The following is a 21,577-nucleotide window of genomic DNA, read 5'->3' as shown; positions in this document are numbered from 1 at the left end:
AATTTCTGGATGCAAAAAAAAAAGCAGAAAAAACATGTTGCTACAGAAGTAGTTAGAAATTTTGCCTGTATTTAGTTGAAAGTACTACCTGGCAAAATACCTATATAGTATGTATTAATATTCAATTTTCTTTAATCTCTTTTCTGTTTCATGTATGTTTTCTTGCAGTGTGTTCCACTTCAGTGTTTCTTCTTTCAGTTTCATCAGAATTTTGGATTTTTGGAGGTATGGAAAACTAGAAAATTACCACTGTTATTAGCATTAATCAAGCATACCTTATGATAACTATATTTTAAACAAATGCAATTTTACAGAAAAAAATAAATAAATTAAATGCTACATCATGGATTGGCCTGAATGAAAAAGAGTACTTCCACATCTCACATGGTCCAAAGCATTTTGAAGTGACATGACAAAATGCCAAGATAGAGAAACATGCAAGACAGCGTGATGAGAGAGGTTCTCAAGAAGTTGTCAAGACAACCTCATGCCAAAGGACACAGAGAAGGCTGAGGAACTGAGTGCTCTCTTTGCCTTTGTCTCTGCTGGCAAGGTCTGCTCTCTGGTCTCCCAGTTCTGCATGTCTGGTAGCAAAGATCTGGGGAGGACAAGCTGCTCATGGCAGCAGACGATTGAATGAGGGACTACTTCACCTGGATCTACACAAGCCCTTGGTCCTGCCCACAGGGCATTCAAGGATGCTGAGAGCGCTGGCTGGTGCTGCTGCAAGGCTGCCAAAGTCTAATCAGCAGCTGCTAATGAGTGACATTCCTCGAGAACCAGTCCTTCACCACCGAAAGGGAGCAAGAAGTAGAAAATGCTCCATGCTGGCAGGAATGGTTGGTGCACTGGAGGACAGCCCTGCCAGTCAGGAGGAGCTCAACAAGCTGCAGAAATGTGTTGACAGGAATATCATGGGTTCAGCCAGATCCTAAGTTCCTCACCTGTGATGCATTGATGAAGTCTGGCCAATGGGTAAAAAAACTCCTTTGCATAAAAGGACCCAGAGATTTTTGGGCCCTCATACATGAAAGGCAAATGGAAGTCCAGCTGAGGAAGATGGTTTTATTTAGCTTGGAATACAGAAAGGTAAGGGAGGAGTTAATTACAGTCTTCCACTACTTACAAGCAGTTTCCAGAAAAGATGCAGCGTTTTCTTGTCAGAGACACACAGAGAAAGGGCAAGATGCAATGATTACAAGCTATAACAGGTCTTTCACGATGACAACAGCAAAACAGACTGATTAAAAAAGTATGTGGAATCTCCATCCTTGGACATTTTCACAAGTCTACTGCACGAGGCCCTGAGCAACCTGCTCTGATATTGAAATCTGCCCTGTTTAAAGCAGAGATTGGACTAGATGAGCTCTTTACAACCTTTTAACCTAAATTATTCTGTCATAATTCACTTCATGCTGCATAGCCTTGCAAGAGCTGAAATTTTAGTTTCCAATTTTTTTTTTCTAAGAGTCGTCCTTGAAAGTATATCTACATAAGGGAAATACACTGACTGACCACACACACCTCATGGAAGTTATAATTTTTTCAATGCATTGTAAGAGGAAGAGCTCTAGCTATGGATTTTGGTCCCAGGATAATCAGTATCAGACTTCCATAAGTGCCTAAAAGAACAACATAACAGATCATGCATCATCAGAAGGAAGTATAAATTATCTCTATAGTTCCTTTGAAAGAAAGACTGTAAACTCAGTTCAGTAAAAACTAACTCCAACCTTCTCATGACAGGAATGTCAACCTTTAATTTCAATATTGAGATTAAAGGGTTTGACTACTCCTAATTTGAACTTTTCAGAACACACACCTCCTGGAAAACTTATGAAGGTCAAATTTCCTCCTTGCTTCAGGAGGAAAACAAATGTGGAAAGACAGAATTTCCTGCAAGACAGAAATGCTACATTTCTCTCAGCTGTATAATTGAACACTGCTGAGCACCATTCCTTCCAAGAGCTCAAAATATTTTTGAACTACAATGCAAACAAATTTATCACCATTTTCACATATCCAAAAAATGTGGGAACACTCATGTTCATCTCTGCCTATTATGGCTTACTGCCTTCCCTCAATGGTTTTAATTAAGATGTTGTGAGTGTTCAAATTCACAGAAAAAAAGAAACAGGAAAATCGAGGCTTGTGATTTTTTTTCCTTTGATCTAATATGAGGTTTTCATTTGCAGAAGGCAAATTATGAAGAAGACATTATGATGCTTTTCTTCACAGAGACCTTTCTAAAAAAGCAAGATTTTTTTTATTTCCAAAATATATCTTTTTGACCAGAAAGTAATACTTAGTCTACAATTGAGTGCATTAAGTTGTACTGGTTTTGGCTAGGGTAAAGTTAATAAAGTTAGTTTTTATCATTGTAGCTCGGGGGGTGCTATATTTGGGATTTGTGACCAAAGCAATGTTGATAACACAGAAATATATTCATTATTGCTGAACAGTGCTTGCACAGGATTAAGGCATTTTCTGCTCATCACCCCACCCCACCAACAAGAATGCTGGGAGTGCACAAGAAGCTGGGAGGGGACACAGCCAGGACAGCTGACCCCAACTGACCCAAGGGAAATTCCCTACCATATGGCATTGTGCTCAGTATGTAAAGCTGGGGGAAGAAGAAGGAACAGAGGGATGTTTGGAGTGATGGCATTTGTCTTCCCAAGTCACTGTTACATATGATGGGGCCCTGCTCTCCTGGGGATGGCTGAACACCTGCCTGTCCGTGGGAAGCACTGAATTAATTCCTTGTTATGCTTTGCTTGTGTGCATATGGCCTTTGCTTTACCTATTAAACTGTTTTTATCTCAACCCACTGGTTTTCTCACTTTTACCCTTCTGATTCTCTCCCCCATCCAAACCAGAAGTGAGTGAGTGGCTACATGGGGCTGAGCTGCTAGCTGGGGTTAAACCACAACAATAGTAAACAGAAATGGCCATGGGTGATTTAGTCACCCAGCAAAGGGAGAGAGGACTCCCATCATCATCATCATCTCACAAGAAAAAGCAGGATTTTCTTAGGAATCACTTTCAAAACATCTTCTTTAACAAAGTTACCTTTTTCTCCTGGAGGCCCAACTCTTCCTGGACGACCTGGAGCACCTTTCTCCCCCTTTTCTCCAGCCTCCCCTGTTGATACAAAAAGTAAACAAAAAGAAGAATCATATTAAAACAGGACTATTTTCTGTTAGCAGCCGTGACAAGAATGCCATTCTCTCTAAGGAAAAAAATAGAAGCAGATGTGATCTGATTTAACAGCTTTACTTTTGGACGGAAAACAGATTTTTCTTCAATCTATGTAGACAATACATTACTGAAGTCTTATACAACAGGTCTAGTTTTGTGGAGGTTACTTACATCATTGACCTCCAAAAAGCCAACAGTACAATTCACTTAAGAAGAAGCTTCAGAGGTAGATCTCAACTTTGCACATAAACTTCTGTGTTCACCAAATTCTTTCTGAGCCTCTCCTGAGGACATGCTTAAGTCTCAAGTGAAAATGGCTTAACTATGACCTCAAATTAAAAGAAAAAAGTGCCATTTTTGAGACCTATAAGAAGGTATTGCTACATCCATCATTAGAGGACCATTTTTAAGCACGAAAGAGCTAACTCTCTACTCCATATCCTCAGTTATATACTGTGCCTTTTAATCTCTGAAGTATGAACCACTATGCAGTGTGCTTACATGCACTTAGTTTATTGTGAATGATTATATTCAGCATATTTAAACACCATTTTCTGTAAACATTTGCTTCCCTGGTGCCTTTCATTGAAAATTTGGGGATCCTTAGCTTGTTTTGCCGCCTACTACTGTATTACTACTGTAGTTTGCCATTGACAAAATTAAAATCTCTTTCACAAACAGAAGCTTCAAGAATGATTTATACAGCCGCCTTGACAACACAGGATTTATATGATGAAGGAGAAGAAAGTTCTATGCCTTCCACAGAAAATAAAATGCTGGTATGTAAAATCCAGAGTTAGCACAGCACACGTGTTATCCCAACACTGTATTTCTGTGGAGGAGAGTGAGCATTACCTGCTCTCCAGGAAGCTGACAGGAGCACCACATTAGGAAAGTCAATGGTTATCATGCACCCCACAAGCCCAGCTCTCTGGCATAGCTGGCAGCTGTGGTTAAGAGAGGGGTCACAGAGATGACATGTAAAAACATTTCAAATATGCAGCCTCCAGCTCTCTTTCCATCTCTCTCGTTATTGTAGGCCTAGGTGGCTGTGAGCTGAACTCAGCCCTTCATCTGTTATATTTTCATTCTTCAGGCTGCTCCAGACCATCTTCCCTGCCTTCAGACATGCAAAAATAGGCCATTCTCTGACCTTAATGAGGACAAACTTCACATAATCCCCAGTGAATAATATTGTTAGTATGAAACAGGCTATCATTTGGCACATTTGGGAACGTCACATTTTTATTATCAGGTAACCAATAGGCTTTGTATGATTGCCTTTCACCCCTCAGGGCTGGTTATGAGTTCTTTGCTTCCCAAAGATAAATCCTGACAATGACTTTTCCTTGCTCTCTGGAGGCTGAGAGCAGGCTATTACAGCCTATTGCTTTACCCGTTCTTCAGAGCGAGAGCTGTGCATTAGGGATCAATACAATAGATCACTCTTGCTTCAGGCCATTACACTTGCCTGCATTTATTCCTATAATACGATGACACCGCATTCCTTAGTGTGGGTGTTTTAAAAACTTTCTCTAGGAGGAGATTACTCCATTACAGGCCCAGCTACAGACTAGTCTACGTTTTTTTTCTTATCAGCTGTTTTAAGGAGCAAGACCTTGGCCAAAAGGGACTGATCAGTGCCCCAGCTCAGCTTTGCCTTGTGTAAATCCCTGTTTTTGCTGTTTGTACCCTGAGCATCATGCAAATTGAGGAAGTAAAGCCTGTGCAGGTGTCATGGGCAACAAAACAGTTCTCTGTCAAGAAATTTCAATCAATTTAATTTTTCACCGATTAACAATACTGTTTAACTTCTTGATTAATGAATTAGACACCCCTGTGCCTCCTTTCTGATCTCCAGCCCCTTGGTCTACAACCAAGTTCTTTCAGAGCAGGCGGTTGGGATCTGTGCATCATGGTCCCTATTCGACTGATCTGTTGTGGCCTCTTCCACCAGCCACAGTCCCTTAGCAGTTGTACCTCTTGCTCAGACTCCTCTCCACCCCTTCCTGGATATTTGCTCCGGCCCCACTGCAGGAATTAGTACATTCTTTGTCAGCACCATGCAGCATTGCCTATGCAGCAGAGACAGGGCCAGATGTGGTTCGTAGTTTCTTTCCCAAAAGAAATTTAGCCCTGCCATTAGCCTGAGCTGCAGTAGGATCATGGGTATCAGGCCCTGACACTACTACAAGTTCTTCCTACATCATCTCTGGAAGAGATGTTCCTTAATTCATGTGACATATCTTACAATTGCTGTTGATTTGCCTCCTTTTGGGAGTTCTTTGGGACAGGATTTGTCTATGCTTATGTTTGTGACTTCCTACCATAAACTGTACCACCTACAATATGCAATGAAAATAGCACACCAAATATTAACTACGTGAGCTATTAAGTATTCCTGGCTGGTGATAACTTCCTTCCATTACTCGTATTCCCTGTGTGAGTAGATGCATCAAGTGTGAGTGTAAAAAAAAATTGAGTTTTTTAATGTAGCATCAACTTTTTTATGTATTGAACATCATTGAGAGTATTAAGACAATTCCTGCTTTAGATTCTAGAAGGGTGACAAAACAAGATGGCAAACTGAGAATTTAAGCTTTGAAGGATTGTTCTACATTACTTTTTTCTCCACAATAGTAGTAACTTCAATTTCATGCGCCTATCAAAGGAAACTGGACTTTAGGAAGAATATGAGTGAGCTGTGTAGTGAGGCTTCATCATCCATTACTTTTTCACACACAGCACACTTTCCTTATTACTAATATTGCTGGCTTTCTAAAATGTAGTTCAGTCTGCTTTCTGCATTCTCAGACCCATGGTTTTGTCCTTACACTTTTCATCTTACTCCTTTATACACTTGAGTTAAAAAAATAACCAATCCACCAACCCCGCCCCCCAAAAAACCCCCACCAAAACAACTACCAAAAAAAACCAAAACAAACAAACAAAAAAACAAGTAAAAAAAAAATCCACAAAAAAACAAACCAAACAAAAACAACCCCCAAACATACAGACATAAAAATCCCCCACAAACCACCAAAACCACTCCCTAAGACCTAAACTGCTGGCTTTAATCTCATTTGTGCTTTTTCTATTCTTGGTGTCTTTACTGGCTTTCTTCTTCATCCATTTCCACCTCCATTCTTATTTCATGCCCCTTCTGATTTCCTCTTTTATTCTGTGGGGTCTTAATTGATTTTGTGTCATTTTATGTTTATTTAGTTTCCCATCTCTCCACTCAGTCTCATTCTTTGAGCTCTTCTTTTTTTGTTTTTTCCCTTTTATCTCTTTCTGTTCTTCTAAAATTCCTCCATTACCCTCCCCCACTTTTGGGTACTTTTCCCTGATGAAAATGACTTTGTCCTTCACCGCCCCATTTGGGCTTCACTTTTTGCACCCCCTTTTAAGTGTCTATCCTCTGCCATTCACATATCCCATTGTCTCCCTAGTTTCTTCCATTTCTTCCCTGTGCCTGTTTTTCCCAAATTCTGACAGAGCTATGCCCAGCAGCAGTGTGGGACTCTATTCCTCCACCACTGGCGATGTTGCTGGCAGCTCAGCAGAAGAGGAGATGGTGCAGATCTAACAGCTGCAGTGAGCAAATCCCTCTTTATGGGAGCTGAAGTTTGGCCAGTGTGCTCAGTTTAAAGGAAGCCTTGGCCAGCAAAAAGGGTTGGAGTTGTGCCAGTGGGGGATGGCAGTATCTCATCGCCACTTCTCTGAGCCAGTCCCCCTGACAGCGTAGTTGGAGCATTGAAAGCTTTTTTGGGATTTCACATTAACTACATCTGTATCAGGTCATTTTGTGCTTCACTGAATTTGTACATCAATCTCTCTAAATTTTTCAAGGCTTACATTTTATGAAACAGAGTGAAATCATTAACACACGGTGGTTTTCAGGCCTTTCTCTGGTTTCCAGGCTCAGAATTGTCTTCTGCCAAAGGGTCTTGCACAGTTTACACATTTTAAAAAACCTCTGCTGCATATAATAATAATAGTAATGATCCTTGCATTAAAATAGTAATCAGAGATGCTAATTTTGACTGATTACAAAAATAAGGAAACCAAAGCAAAGAAGTGACAAAACTTGTCCTGTCAACTTCTTTGATATGAAAAGTATTTTCAAAGCTTAGGGCTGTGGAGTCCGACCCTTTGACTAATCTTTCATGCAAATTTGGACAACATATATTTAACTTGATTGTGTTCTCCTCTGTAAGCCACATTAACAGCACTATCTTATGCCTTTTACACAGTAAATATATCAAACAAATTAAACAACTTTACTCAAGCCTTAGTCAAGCCTCAGAAGGCCTAGATAAAATGTTGTTCTTTCTAACTAGAACATCTGCAGAAGGTCTAAACATCATTAAGATCAAAAGCCACTTATTGAGGTAAATAGAAAAAAACAGCTTTTGGTTGACTTCAGGCATCCAAAGCTGCATCTATAAAAATAATAGATGAAACAATAATAAATATTAAAAAAAAACATATTCTTAAAGCCAGTTGGCCATGCACAACCCGTATCCCTGTAGCCCAGTTCTCTTGCCTCAAGCACAGGGCAGCCACACACAAATTGGGCAATGTCTGGAGAGGGCAGTTTGCACCACAGCCAAACCTGTGGCCACACTGGGCTCACCATTTAGCTGTGCAAACAACTGCAGAACAGAACTGAGCTTTACCCTTCCCAATCAGTTAACCAGAACAGACAGTGCCTGCAGTCCATAATATGGCCCTCAGGCAACTGGGGAAAGCCCAGGTTTGTAAAGATAAGGTTAATGGCACCGATTCTGGTTAGGTGGGTTTTGTGACACTACAAGGTATAATTATAAGAAAAATGGAATGGTTTGTTGTTTGTTTCTTAAACAATGGGGTTTTTTTTATTGTTGATGATAAACTGGTGGTTTTCATGGGGGTTTTTTTGGTCCTTTTGTTAACAAGTATTTCCCCATGTTCAAAAGTGTTATATTTCAACAGGAATGTCATAGCCTCCACAAGGGGAATTATTATTGACTAAACAGGGCTGGGATTTCAACAACCGTAATGGATGCTGTTGCTTTAAAATGCTAATTCTTCCCAGTGGTTGATTTCTTATGCAAGGTATATTTTTTTCCTATGAAAAGATCAATAATTTATTACGCTGTCTTCTTTGGGCAATAGTTTGGGGGCATATTCTGTAAAAATGTTGCCTTTTTCCACAAAAACTATAGAAATGCCAAAAACCTAACCAATGTTTTCTTTCTTCTAAGAGGTATTTGAGCTTTTAAAAAATCAAAACAAGACAAGCAAAAGACAAGAAAACACAAAATAATTCCTATTATATTGCAAAATGGGAATTAAAACCTCTCCAGGTATAAAGTAGGGTCTGATTTTACAGTCTTTGGGTATGTGTACCACTGCTCAGTATAAACACAGAGAGAGCAACCAGGCAATGTATAAGAATAACAAGCACTACTGATCAGGAGTAAATCTGGGAAACTGGCATGCATACTCTGAACCATTTAATTTCATCTTATTGACCTTAAAACTCCATTTTTAAGGAGGCTACAAACAGGGGCAAATAAGAGGACAATTGAGAGGCACCTTCTTTGTCTCTGTTAGAAACTGTCAGTGATGCAAATGAGCCTGATAGAACAAAAAGATTAATATTTGAATAATGGAGTAGGCTTTCACATTACCTTTGAGGCCTGGAACAAGAATCTGAACAGAGCAGGACTCCTCTGCAATGTGTTGAGGATATCCAGATCTTAGCAGTGACAGGAAGGCAAGGCTAATTAGAGTCACCAAGAAAACCAGATCTCTCTTCATAATGAGCCCTTACAGGTCACTGACTCCTAAACAAAAGAATGAATAAACAGTTATAAGAATTCCAAAGGCTTTCATCAGTTTCTGAACACATGCAGCATCCCACTACAAACACAATATATATTTGTGTGCCATAACCCACACAGCATGAGAAGCACATGTGCAGCTCCTCCAAGCAGGTTGTGTGTTCCTCAGACACACATGAAACAGGCAGCAGCATATTTAGCAGGTTTTTTTGCTGTTAAACTGGATGAGATAAAGCTCAGGAGAAATTTAATTAAACAAGAAGGAGATTAGCAAAGCCAATAATAGGCAATTCTGTGTTCATGATTTCTCATTGGAGGCAGCAATCTGGAAAGGTGAAAGGAGAAAACACAACATGCAGGCTTAGAATCATAGAATTGCTTGGGCTGGAAAAAACCTCTAAGATCATCAACCAACCATTAACCCAGGACTACCAAGTCCACCACTAAGCCATGTCCCCAAGTGCCACATCTACATATCTTTGAAATATGTCCAGCGATGGTGACTCAACCACTTCCCTGGACAGTCCGTTCCAGTGCTTGACAACCCTTTCCATGAAGTAATTTTTCCTAATATTCAATCTAAACTCCCTCTGGCACAACTTGAGGCCATTTCTTCTTGTCCTATTTCTTGTAACCTGGGAAAAAAAGACCATCTCCACCCTGGCTACAACCTCCTTTCAAGTAATTGTAAAGAGTGATAAGGTCTCCCCTGTGCCTCCTTTTCTCCAGGCTAAACCCCAGTTCACTCAGCCACCCCTCACAGGACTTGTAGTCCAGACTCTTCACCAACTCTGTTGCCCTTCTCTGGACATGCTTCAGCACCACCATGTCCTTCTTGCAGAGAGGGGCCCAGAACTGGGCACAGTATTTGAGGTGTAACCTTACCAGTGCCGAGTACAGGGGGACAATCACTGCCCTGGTCCTGCTGGCCACACCATTGCTGATACAGGCCAGGATGCCATTGGCCTTCTTGGCCACCTGGCCTTGCACTGGAAGTTGTTAGTACTAATTTTCTACTTAGAAAGAGTGGATACTGCTCTAAAGAGACAATTCAGCAACAGATGAGACCAACTCAAAGGCTTGAAACTTCACTTCCCATCTACCTGAGCACTTGGAATTGTGCCCAGGCAAATTGTCTGATACAATTGCCCTCATGTAAGTCGAGGGTGGAAGGCAGGTAATATTTCACTGTATCATTCAATAAAGTTGCATCACAGTCTTCAATAACTCCTGAAGAGAATCACCTTTGAAATATATCCTAGTCTAAGCCAACAAGTGAAATGGTTTGCCTGAAATGAGGCTGTGAAGAGATGTCTCAGAAAACAACTGAACAGAAATGGAGTTTGTGTGAAAGGACTGTCAAAATGCAGTATTTAGGGGGCCTGTAAAAATACTTTGACAAAAGTGTTATGTATGTATTTCTGATATGTTTTTCCAGTCCATCTTTAACCAGAGCTCTGTACTACACAAATAAGCTGAAAGTCATAACAGGTTTTTTATCATCTTTTATAGCCATCATAAAGACTTGTGTTTTACATCTAGAGCAAGAAGATAGGGCTATATTAATTTCCACTCCCTGAATCCCTTCAAAAATAAGCCGAGTAGGATTAGCCACAGGTGTAGGACCAGTATGTGGGTCGGTATGCCTCAATATATTGGGGATCTAGGAGAGTGGAACTGTTATTTTTGGGATGGCCTGAAGGTGTTAACTGGCATAACAGATGTCTTAGCAGAAAGGCCAAGGAGATGATTTTGGAGTTGGGGGAATAAACTGTCCATCTGAATTACTGTCCAGTTTGTGCTTCCATTATCCCCTAGGAACCACAGCAAGAGAATCGGATGGGAGCAGATTTTGTCTCCTTCCTCATGTGTGGAGGGCATTGCATGAGTTACAGGCCAGGGTGCTCTGCCTCACAACCGCCTTGCCACACCATCTGTTGCTACATCCACACTGCAGGACAGGGGGACCCCACAATCCACCTCTGAGTTCTTACTGATCATCCACATATGGTGCAAAGACTTGTATATGCTATGAGGCCCTTTTGACTCAAATCTTTTCCCCAGGTTTCTTTCCAAAGGAGAGAGACCTGCAGCTGGAGGACCACGCCTTAAAAGGTTGTGTGTATGCTTAGATCTGGGAAGAGTTCTTGGGTCAAGAGATCTCAATACAGTCATAGTCTAATGGGCTACAGTGGGGCAGGAAACCCTAGGGAAAAGGTAATCCTAGGTAATGCTGGGTTATCCTCCCATGGGGCAAGGGAGGAACAGGGATTTGAGGATTTCCACAATCTGCCATGAATTCCTATAATGAGTCAGGCATAAACTACTTCACAGACAAGCTTTGCCAACCAGAAAGAATACCTAGGAGAATGTGGAACTGCTGCTCAAATATTTAGGCCATGATAAGTTTTGTCACAATTGCAGCAATTATCACTCGAGGCTTCTCGAGGGTACAGGGCAAAATTGACTTTTGTCACCCAAGGATGAGGAACAAGAGCTAGAGAAGGTACATCTAAAGCCATGCATGGACCTATTAGAATGTGTCCAGAGGAGGGTCACAAAGATGATCAGAGGGCTGGACCGCCTCTCCTACAAAGACAGGCTGAGAGTTGTGGCTGTTCAGTATGGAGAAAAGAAGTCTTAGGGGAAACATCATTGGGGCCTTCCAATACTTAAAAAACAGAGGGAGAGCGACTTTTACACAGACAGACAGTGATAGGATAAGGGAGAATGGCTTTAAACTGAAAGAGGAGATATTTAGATTAGACAGAACAGGTTGCCCAGAGAAGTTATGGATGACCCACCCCTGGAAGTGTTCAAAGCAGATTACACAGGACCCTTAGCAATCTGGTCTAGTAGAAGACACCCTGTCCAAGGCAGGGGGGTTGGAATTAGAAGATCTTTAAGGTCCCTTCCAACTCAAGCCTTTCTATGATTCTGTGATAAAGGTGGACATCAAGAACTGCAATAGCCAGAGAGGAAAAGGAGAAGTAATGGAAATTTGCCATGGAGAAGCAACAACCAGGCCAGCTCCCCAGGGCTCTGACAGACAAAACCAGCAGGAAAACATTTGCTGTGTTGCTGAACTCTGCTTTTCTGGGCTACGGACTCCCTTGCGTATGCACAGGGCCAGCCACAAGTACTAGAAACCAGGTCAAGTCACCGGCCACTTTACAGCTCTTTTCTAAGGTTGTGCAAATTATTTGACCATAGTCTTGAGATAGTTTTGAAGTATCGATCTCTGTGAGAGCACTTTTCTCCAAAATATCCTCTCGTGCATACTAAAATGACTTCAAAAACATTAAGCTTGAATCTGGCTACGTCTCCCCAGAAGGAGATTCCTAACCCCAGGGTACAAGGCTCCTGTCCAGTGGACAGTCCTGCCTCTTTTTCCTGTCTCTGATTCACAACACTCAGCAAGCAAGAGGCAGCAACAAAAACTAGCCAATAAGAAAGGTTGAGTAAAAGGGTGTTTTCCCCAATCTTCCAAGGTTTCTAAGGCCAGTCTTGGCATTCAAATAGTCAATGCTAGTTGACTGCAAAATGAAGGGGTCCCTGGCAGGAACTTGATTTGCAATGCCAAATGAGGGACCGGCGCTCCCTTATGGAGGAAAGCAGTTGGGATTGCCTCAGCCAGCCAGGAGGACTGTCAGAGACTGAAAATAGTTCATGCCTCAAACATTGATATAAAGTTTTTGCTCATTATAAAGAAGCTACAACCAAAGAAGCCTCCCCAAAGACTGGGACTTTGAACTGCTGATTAGATAAAGGGAAACCCATTGTTCAATCATCCCCGGCTGAGTTTGGGGTGGGGGAGAGCACAGCTCACAGAAGCCAGGTTTACACAGACTCCCCCAGCTGAGGGGGAGGAGGAGGTTTTGGGTGCATGGTGCAACCTCTGGTGAGAGGCACTGAACACCCATCCTCTGATTACACAAACCGGCCCAGCTGTGGAACCCCCAACCCCACAGGCCACATCCACGGGATTTCCACGTGAGAGGCTCAGCCCCACAGGACTGCACGTGATGGAACAGACCCAGAGTCTGCTGTGAGAGACTGACCCCCACCCCAGGGGGACATGGCCAGACATTGCTACCTGGCTCGAGGCTATATAAACCCATCAGATTCTGTGCTTTTTGGGGGGGACCTGCACCACCAAGAAGACCAGCTGGAGAGGATCAACAGAGCATTGCTGGAATCCACGGAGTGGTGATATTTTCCTTATTCTGTCCCTGTCACCCTTTCTGTCCCCCACAACTATTTTCTACTTCTTTCCTTTTTTCCTCTCTCCCTCTCATCAAATAAAACCCTTACTATTGTCACTGGCATATGGTCCGTTTGCACCCTAATTTGGGCAGAGGCATTTCTAAGAACCTTAATAACAGGATCCCAGCAAGGACATGCCTGGAAATCTCTTTCAGACATCCTCAGCAGCAGCCATCCTTGAGAGACAGGGTTTGCAGGCTGAGCAAAAGAGGATGTGGGTCCTACCTGCCTTAGCTTCCAGGACCTACCCTACAGCCCAGGAGAACACCTGGTCACCAGTCTGCAGGATATCACACCTTTTTTTTGCAGTGGGAACACTTCAGGATTCAGAAGATCAGACAAAGAGGCTTTCAAGCCAAGTGGTTCAGATACACAGCTGAAAGCCTGGAAATTAGGCAGTTTTCAGCATGAGCACCTGGCAGACTGGTGATAAGGATTCTTGACGGGCAAATTGGAGAGCAGAATGAAATGGCTTGAGATGGAAGAAGAAATGGAAATTAGGAGGGTGCTCCAGTCTCTGCATTAATGAATAAAAGGCAGCATCATCTCCTCTGTCTGCATTTTATGAGGATTCAGATGTATCCAGACTCCAACTGAAAGATCAAAGACTCCAGGTATGTTAAATATTAATCGGCCTTTGCAAACTCCTACACAGCTCAGAGATGAGACAGACATTGAGCAGCAGAGAACTGTCAAGGCTGCTTCTTGGCTCTGCTCAGCAGCCACATATGAAGGATTTTCTGGGGAAAACAAAATCTCCAACAAAGCTTCAGCACATTCCCTGCTGTTGGGCTTACGTCTCAGAGACAGAGGGGATACAACCCCACCCTACTGCACGTTAGCTCAACTCACAGAGAAAATGGACTTGAAAAAGGAGCTTCTTTAATGTCATTCAGGTAACAATACCAGATCCATAAGAATACTCAGGGAAATTACCTTGGTCTGAGAAGAGCCACTAACAGAAGGAACCTCTGAAGAGTAAAGGGATACATTAGTAGTAGAAATCAAACCACAAGCACTTTGGATATCACTTTCTCCATCTTTCCCTGCTTTTAAAAGAAACCTTTTCTGCATCTAAAATTGCTTTCTATGCTTTAAAAAAGAATTTGATCTCCAGGTATGTGCTACAGCAGTACCTTTCACTTTAAAACCCTAGAAAACTTCTTATCTTTCTGACCTACTTTCAAGCCCTTTCAGACGTAGATGCATAACGTCATTTAAGAAAACTAAATCCCACTGAAATTGGTCCACAGATAAAGGTGCCAGCCTGTTTTTTCGAACACTACTTTGGCCCTGGTATTTGGAGTATCTTCAGCACTGGTGAAACCAATGCCAAAGAGAAACCTAGAGATGTCCAGCACTTGTAAAAGTATGAATATCTTCTCACTGTCTGTGCAGGCATAAAAAGTGAAATTTGTGGCCATTAACAGTGGTCATTAAATCAGTGAAAGCTGAAAGTATTGGAAAAAATGAGGAGAAGGAAAAGGCAGCACTTACTTAAAAAATAAAAATTAAGTGTAACATTTCTATTTCCATTAAAAATGAAAACATATCAATGCAACCAGCACAATAACTTCAAAACAACTTTTGAGACCCCTCAGCTTTAGGAAATCTGCCTCAGTTGCCAAGAGAGAAGAGGTTTCTCAAGCCAAGCTTCCTATGACGAGTCCTTCAGAGATCACTGGAGAATCCCAAAACGCCCCACGGGCTCGCTCAAAACCACTGCAGGATCAGCCAGGCCAGTTGGCACTCACTGAGTTCCCACACTTCCCCCAGCTCTGGATGGAAAGCTTGGAGATCACTTGAGGCAGCTAATGCCTTGTGCGTGAAGTCCCTCTATCTGCCAGTGGCTGTTCCACAAGTGCCAGTGGCTAATTCCATGCTGTTATTTTGGACCTGGAAGAAACAACACAGATGATCTGCCAAGCTGAAACCAAATGGATGAAAAACGCTGAAGACAAATGATACTCACTGGCATCGATGCTCAGGCAGCCAACAGCTACAGAGTAACTGTAATCCTCTGTATAATCCTGTAGGGCTCACCTTTGAGCTATTTTTATTTCACTGAGTAGTTTTCACGCTTACTACAATTTTTTTTTCTGTTATTTTTTTAAACTGTACTTCATTCTCAGGTATCTGAGCTGAATTATCTATATTCTGAACTGAGTAAGCTTCTGGTACAGACACACAAATCTGCAGAGCCACAGCCACATTTGGTGAGTGACTTTCCCAAGCCAGTTTGAGTCAGCACTACAGACACAGAAATAACTTTCAACAGTTTTCACTCCCCTTTCTTTTCAAGTCCTCATCATCCACATCTCAACACCTCCCTGGCAGAACTCTCCAGCAGCTCATGTATCCTCAAGCACCCTGCAGGGCCAAAGCCGAATTCTAGGAGATGCAACACATGCCCACAAAATTGTGCGCACAAAACAGCAGGCTGTGACACAGACCTCATGCTATTTCAAATATTTTGAATAGATAAAAGACCAAAAAAAATAAAATTAAGTCCCAGAGTTACCACCAGTGCCCAGCACAGACCAGGGATAGGTTTTTGGGGGAAGCAGGGAGAGGCAGAAGGGACAAGCCTCCAGCACTGTTGACACAAGCTGCTTTTCACCCCTTGGCCCAAGGGATGTGGATTATTCCCTAGGGAAGATGCCTTTCATATTGGAGATGAAACCTGTGTCACTGACCTCATCTTTCTCCATTACAGCCTTACTAATCTTCCTAACCTACAGATGTTTTGTGTAGCTATGCTTTTACTTTATCTAAGCATTTTCTCATTTGTCCTCTCAGCTCCCTTGCACATTACCTTGGGTAATCAAACATTTGCCATTTAGCTAGACTATAAAAATCAGAATCAATTACAAAGCTGCTTAAACATTGGGTGATCATTATCATAACATTGTAATGCTCTCAAGTTAAATTCTATGTGTTGATTTAAAGGTTAAAGCAATGGACTTGAAAAACTGAAAAAAATCCCTCAATATTAATACTGTAGAATTGCAAAAATGAGGACCATAACTGCTGTGGTTACCAAGTCTCTGTGAAATCTATGGAGCATGGAGTAGCATAAAGCAGAGACATAATACATTTCAGCTCCTGATGATGCTGAAAAACAGTGAGGTTTGCTGTAGAGGACAAAAGAGTGAGTCTAAGCTGATGGGAAGCTAGCATTACCTAAAACCCAAACTGATAGGAAGTCCTTGGTTACTCCCCAAAGTACACTTAATTATGGCATCAACAGAGCCATTTCCTCAGCCAATGTTTGTGAGGTGTAAGGTACTATTAGTTCATCAACATAGATGCCTTTGTCAGATGTAGGTGTAGTAGTCCCACTTTTCATCAAGAAGAATGTTTTTAAAAATTGGGACAAATTTCTTCCTGTTGTTGTTCTGCTGAAGTCAATGAGTTCATGTTAGAATTAACTTACTGTCACCTGTGCTGAAAATATAAAAACAAGGCTTCAGCAAGAGTGAGATGAAAGTAGTGACAGAAAGAGACAAGTTTGTTTTCGAAACTTTTAACTAGAGGGAGATGGAAGTGCCAAATCTTTCACAATAGGTCTCCATGGATTTTTAGACAGTAGAAAATAACATTCAAGTAGATTTTTATCTTTATGTAAATTGGTGGTCAGAGGCAACTAGAAATACTAAACAGAATTTCTTGTCCTATGTTTTGATCAAAGTCCCTACTAGATTACAAGATCTCTTCTGCTTTCAGCTATATTTTACAAAAATAGTTTGTGATTTTGGGTGCCATCATTGTTATGACAATGACCATATGTCATATGTTAATTATCATATGTCATATGTCAATGATCTGACATTATATGTCAGACCAAATTTTCAGTGTTCTTAACCACCACCAAAAAAAAAAAAAAAAAAAAAAAAAAAGAAAGTGTACAGGATTCCAATGTAGGTATCAGTTCTTTTAAAACCTGTGTCTAAAACGTCACAGTTCATTCCCACTCCTATAAAGCATTCACATGAGAGCCTCATGCTATCCCCACACAGCCATCTGTAGGAAATAAAAAACCAAGGATACCAAATAAAAAAGCAAGAATCAGTGAATGATGTGCAGAATGCTGCAGGGAACACTTCTTTACATGAATAAATACATAATATGAACATATGCATTTGTAATTTTATTTATGAACCTTTAAGGCATTGCTTTCAGCCCTTCCCATCCACAGAGGCTTAGGACTAGCTGCAGAAGCTGGGATATCTGTGCAATATTATGCCCACTCAACCAACTTACACTTTGCAACATGTTCTCTCACTCTTCAGGTGTTCGGAAGTTTTCCCAGATGGGCCTGGCAGTTGTCTTCTTGAGGGCACTGGACAGGCTCAAAAGGCAAACCACCCTGGGAGGGGGCTGTCCCAGTCCTGGGGCTACAATCTTAGAGGGGTAGAGAAGAGGCAGAAAAGTCTATCAAGGCCCCATCCAATCATCCCAGCCATGCCAGCAGTGGCACCTGCCTCTTGCACAACAGAAATGCCACTCAAGTATTGATCCAAAACGTGTGAAGTAACAACTGTGGAACATCCTTAACTTAAAAGGATTGAAACCCACAGCTCCAGTTCCCCAAGAGAGTGTTTGTTCACATTGGATGGACACAACAGGTGAAATTAGACTACACTCAGGCATGCCACATTAAAGGATTAAAGGAAACAGAGAAGAAGCCTGATGATGAAGCCAGCTCAAGCCTAGTGGTAGGACACTAGACTAAAACTGGGTAAAAGTGTTCTCCCTTCCCTGCTTTCCATTTTTATGTCCCACAATTGAGTCATGTATAAACACAGGGACAGGTCAGGAATATCCAGACAGAAGACAAAAATCTAAGCAAGCAGTTTATGAGGTTAGAAGAAGAAGAAAGACAAGAGACAGGGTGTAGGATGCAGACTACTAGTGGACACAACACGAAAGTGAAAAACCAGAGGTCTGACTAGGGGACAGTAGCAGAGAAAGGACAGAGGAGCAATGGCACCATCCCAGAGGGCAAGTGGACAGGAAAAAGGTTTGCTTTTGGTTGCCACAGTACCCTTCTCCTCATTGAGGAGAAAAAACAAGAAAGAGCACAAACAGCTTTTGACCCCATTTTCTCACACATTAGATAAGTGACAGCTACATTTTAAGGAGGTTCTAAGAAAAAAAGGGAAGCCACTTGACAGATGCCCAGTTCTTCCCAATGCTGCAAACATGACACCTCAAAAAGTGAACCAAAAGACACAGCACAGCTGCCATTAGTAGATGCCTGTTTATCAGGACAACTCTGATTAGATCCAGACCTCAAGCTAGCAGAGGTTAGTCTTAAACAGACCCTTGAGTGGGATTTAACTGTTCTGGCTTAGGTGGTCAGTCTGAGAAAATCACCCTGAGCACCCTGTATAACCAAGTTAGAGAAAGGCACCTTGGCACAGGGATTTATTTCATCCCAATACAGAACAGAACAGGTAATTGACTCTGGAGGTACCTATTCATTGCCCAGTATCACTAGTTCAGCCTTGCAGGTATGTGAAGTTAGGTGAGGGGTGTCTACCATCGCTAATTAGTTAAGTCAATCTACAGGAGGGCTAACAGCAGCCTGGCTTCCTGCTGCAGTCACACACTAGCCTCCCCTTCTCTGTACTGTCACCAATGTCCAGCTGATCCCAGCTAGCACAGGCCAGCAGTAAGCTACTCCTCTACTTGTAATGTTATTTTTCAGTTGATTTAGTTCCTTGGTTCCTGGCGAGGCTAAAATGGCCATAATTCCTGTGAAAAATTATGCCAGCCAAGGAAAGAAATGCCCTTGGCAGCAGCTGAGATGGCCTTCAGTGTGTTACAAAACTGTGTCCTTGCATGCCAGCAGCATACAAAAAACAGGAAGATGCATAAATGAAAGAATTCAAGGGACTAAATTCACCAGGGAAAAAACCAAACCAAACCCAAACAAACAAAAAAACTCCAAACAAAAACCAACCACCCCCCCAAAAAAACCAAACAAAAAAAACCCAAAGAAAAACAAAAACAAAAGAAACAAAAACCAAATCAATCAAACAAACAAAAAACCCAAAAAACAACCCAGCACATAATTGGAGTGGGAACATTTTTAAAGACAAAAAGATATGGCAAAATACCAGGCTGCCATGGAAAATAATAACCAGCAAAAGACACAGAGCATAGGAAATATAATGACATCAGGCACTTTGTAAGAACATGCAAGCCACCAAGAGTTATGGAAAGGATCCAAGAGTGTTATCCTCAAATGACAAGGACCTATTTCTTGGACTGATATCCTCAATACTGCAAAACACTGTGGTACATAAGCATGCATGATCAAAATCTTGCATTTGAACTGGGGCAGTATCAATGCTATTTCAATAAAAGATTATTTTTACTTTCAGGCTGAGAGACCAACTAACACTCTACATGAGATCCTACATGATTCTACATGTGATCCTACATCAGTGGACAAAGGAAGGGCTACAGACATCATTTATCTGGTCTTCTGTAAATCCTTTGACATGGTGCCCCACAACATCCTTTTCTCTAAATTGGAGAGAGATGGATTTGATGGGTGGAGTGTTAGATGGACAAGAAAGTGGTTGGACAATCACATCTTGAGGGTGGTGGTCAACAGCTCAGTGTCCTGATGGACATCAGTGACAAGTGGTGTCCCTCAGGAGTCCATATTGGAATGAGTGTAATTAATATCATCATTAATGATATAGACAAAGGGATCAGGTGCACCCTCAGCAAATTTGCAGGTGACACCAAGCTGAGTGGTACAGTGACAGACCTGAAGGACAGGATGCCATCCAGAGGGACCTGGACAAGCTTGAGAAGTGGCTCATGGGAATCTCGTGAGGTTTAACAAGATCAAGTGCTGGTGCTGCACCTGGGTCAGGGCAACCCCCGGTATCAATCCAGGCTGGGGGTGAACAGATCCAGAGCAGCCCTGCTGGAGAAGGACTTGGGGGTGCTGGTGGGTGAGAAGCTGGACATGACCCAGCCCGTGTGCCCTTGCAGCCTGGAGAGCCAACGTGCCCTGGGCTGCATCAAAGGCAGTGTGAGGAGCAGGTGAGGGAGGGGATTCTGCTCCTCTGCTCTGCTCTGCTCCGGTGAGACCCCCCTGCAGTGCTGCATCCAGCTCTGGGGTTCCCAGCGCAGGAAGGACAGGGACCTGTTAGAGCCAGTCCAGAGGAGGCCACCAAGATGATCAGAGGGATGCAGCACCTCCCTCACAAGGAAAGGCTGAGATGATTGGGATTCCTGGAGAAGAGAAGGCTTCGGAGTCACCTAATTGCAGCCTTCCAGTACCTGAAGGGAACCTAAAAGAAAGATGTGGAGAGATTTTCTACAAGGGCATATAGTGACAGGACTATAGTGAATGGGTTCAAACTGAGAGTAGGTTTAGATTAGACACTGGGATGAAATTCTTTACTGTGAGGATGGTGAGGCACTGGAACAAGGCTACCCAGAGAAATTGTGGATTGCCCCATCCCTGGAAGTGTCCACGGCCAGGTTGGATGAGGCTTTGAGCAACCTGGTCTAGTGGAAGATGTCCCTACCCATAGCAGGGGGGTTGGAACTAAATGATTGTAAAGATCCCTTCCAATCCAGACCATTCTGTGATTTTATATCTTCACTGAGAAGTGACAGGTGATCTTGATACCAACAGTACTACCCAATGTCCTTTTTTTCTTAGAGCCCTGACGCACCCTTCCAAATGCAGATAAGGGAAAGAAGGCAAAAGAAAGGGGAACTTATCAAAACAGCTGCCCACGTTAATAGAAAATATATGGTTGGTACATAGAAATGGTGTAGAAGCAAAGTGCAGTGGGATAATAAACAGATTTCTATGCGTCTGATGTGACTTAGTTGAAGCACACACAAAGACACTCAATTCCTGCAGGTAACTAGACATTAACAAAGTTCTCAGAAGTCAAAGTATTCTTACACTAGTATGCTCCAGCAGACTTTCACTAATCAGTCTATATCACTGGCAATAGTCATGATCCAACCTGAAAGCTATGCCAAAAGGAACCCAGCTGAAAATATCTTTCAGTGGCAAAACCTCCCAGAGCACCTCTTACACATACCACAGCACATGCACTCAAAATCCTTTACCATGTACAATGCACTGGGTGACAAATATATTTAAAATTTGAGAAGGAGTACAAGGGATTTCATGCAGTTTGAGATGCTTTTGACAATCTCATTTTGAAAAAGAAATATCAATTCAGAAAGAAACAGATAGGATGTGTAGAACACAATTTGCAACCAAGGGT

The 21,577-nt window shown here is 42.1% G+C and overlaps 1 protein-coding gene across 6 annotated transcripts in view; it reads right to left on the bottom strand.

Annotated features, from left to right (window-relative positions):
* COLEC11 (collectin subfamily member 11) overlaps positions 1-21,577 on the bottom strand; it is a 49,585-nt gene that overhangs the window by 13,153 nt on the left and 14,855 nt on the right. For 4 of the 6 annotated variants that reach the window (XM_010393347.4, XM_019282163.3, XM_010393345.4 and 1 more), the window contains 2 exons: positions 8,880-9,035; positions 3,073-3,144 (listed from right to left, as the gene is read on the bottom strand). In XM_010393347.4, coding sequence (XP_010391649.1) covers positions 3,073-3,144; positions 8,880-9,009 — 202 coding nt within the window. In that variant the 5' untranslated portion in view covers positions 9,010-9,035. The other 2 variants (XM_019282162.3, XM_019282164.3) reach the window with 2 other exon arrangements.

Source organism: Corvus cornix, chromosome 3 (assembly GCF_000738735.6).
Source record: "Corvus cornix cornix isolate S_Up_H32 chromosome 3, ASM73873v5, whole genome shotgun sequence".
In the NCBI taxonomy this organism is placed as follows: Eukaryota; Metazoa; Chordata; class Aves; order Passeriformes; family Corvidae; genus Corvus; species Corvus cornix.
This window is presented reverse-complemented; position numbering and strand designations above follow the sequence as displayed.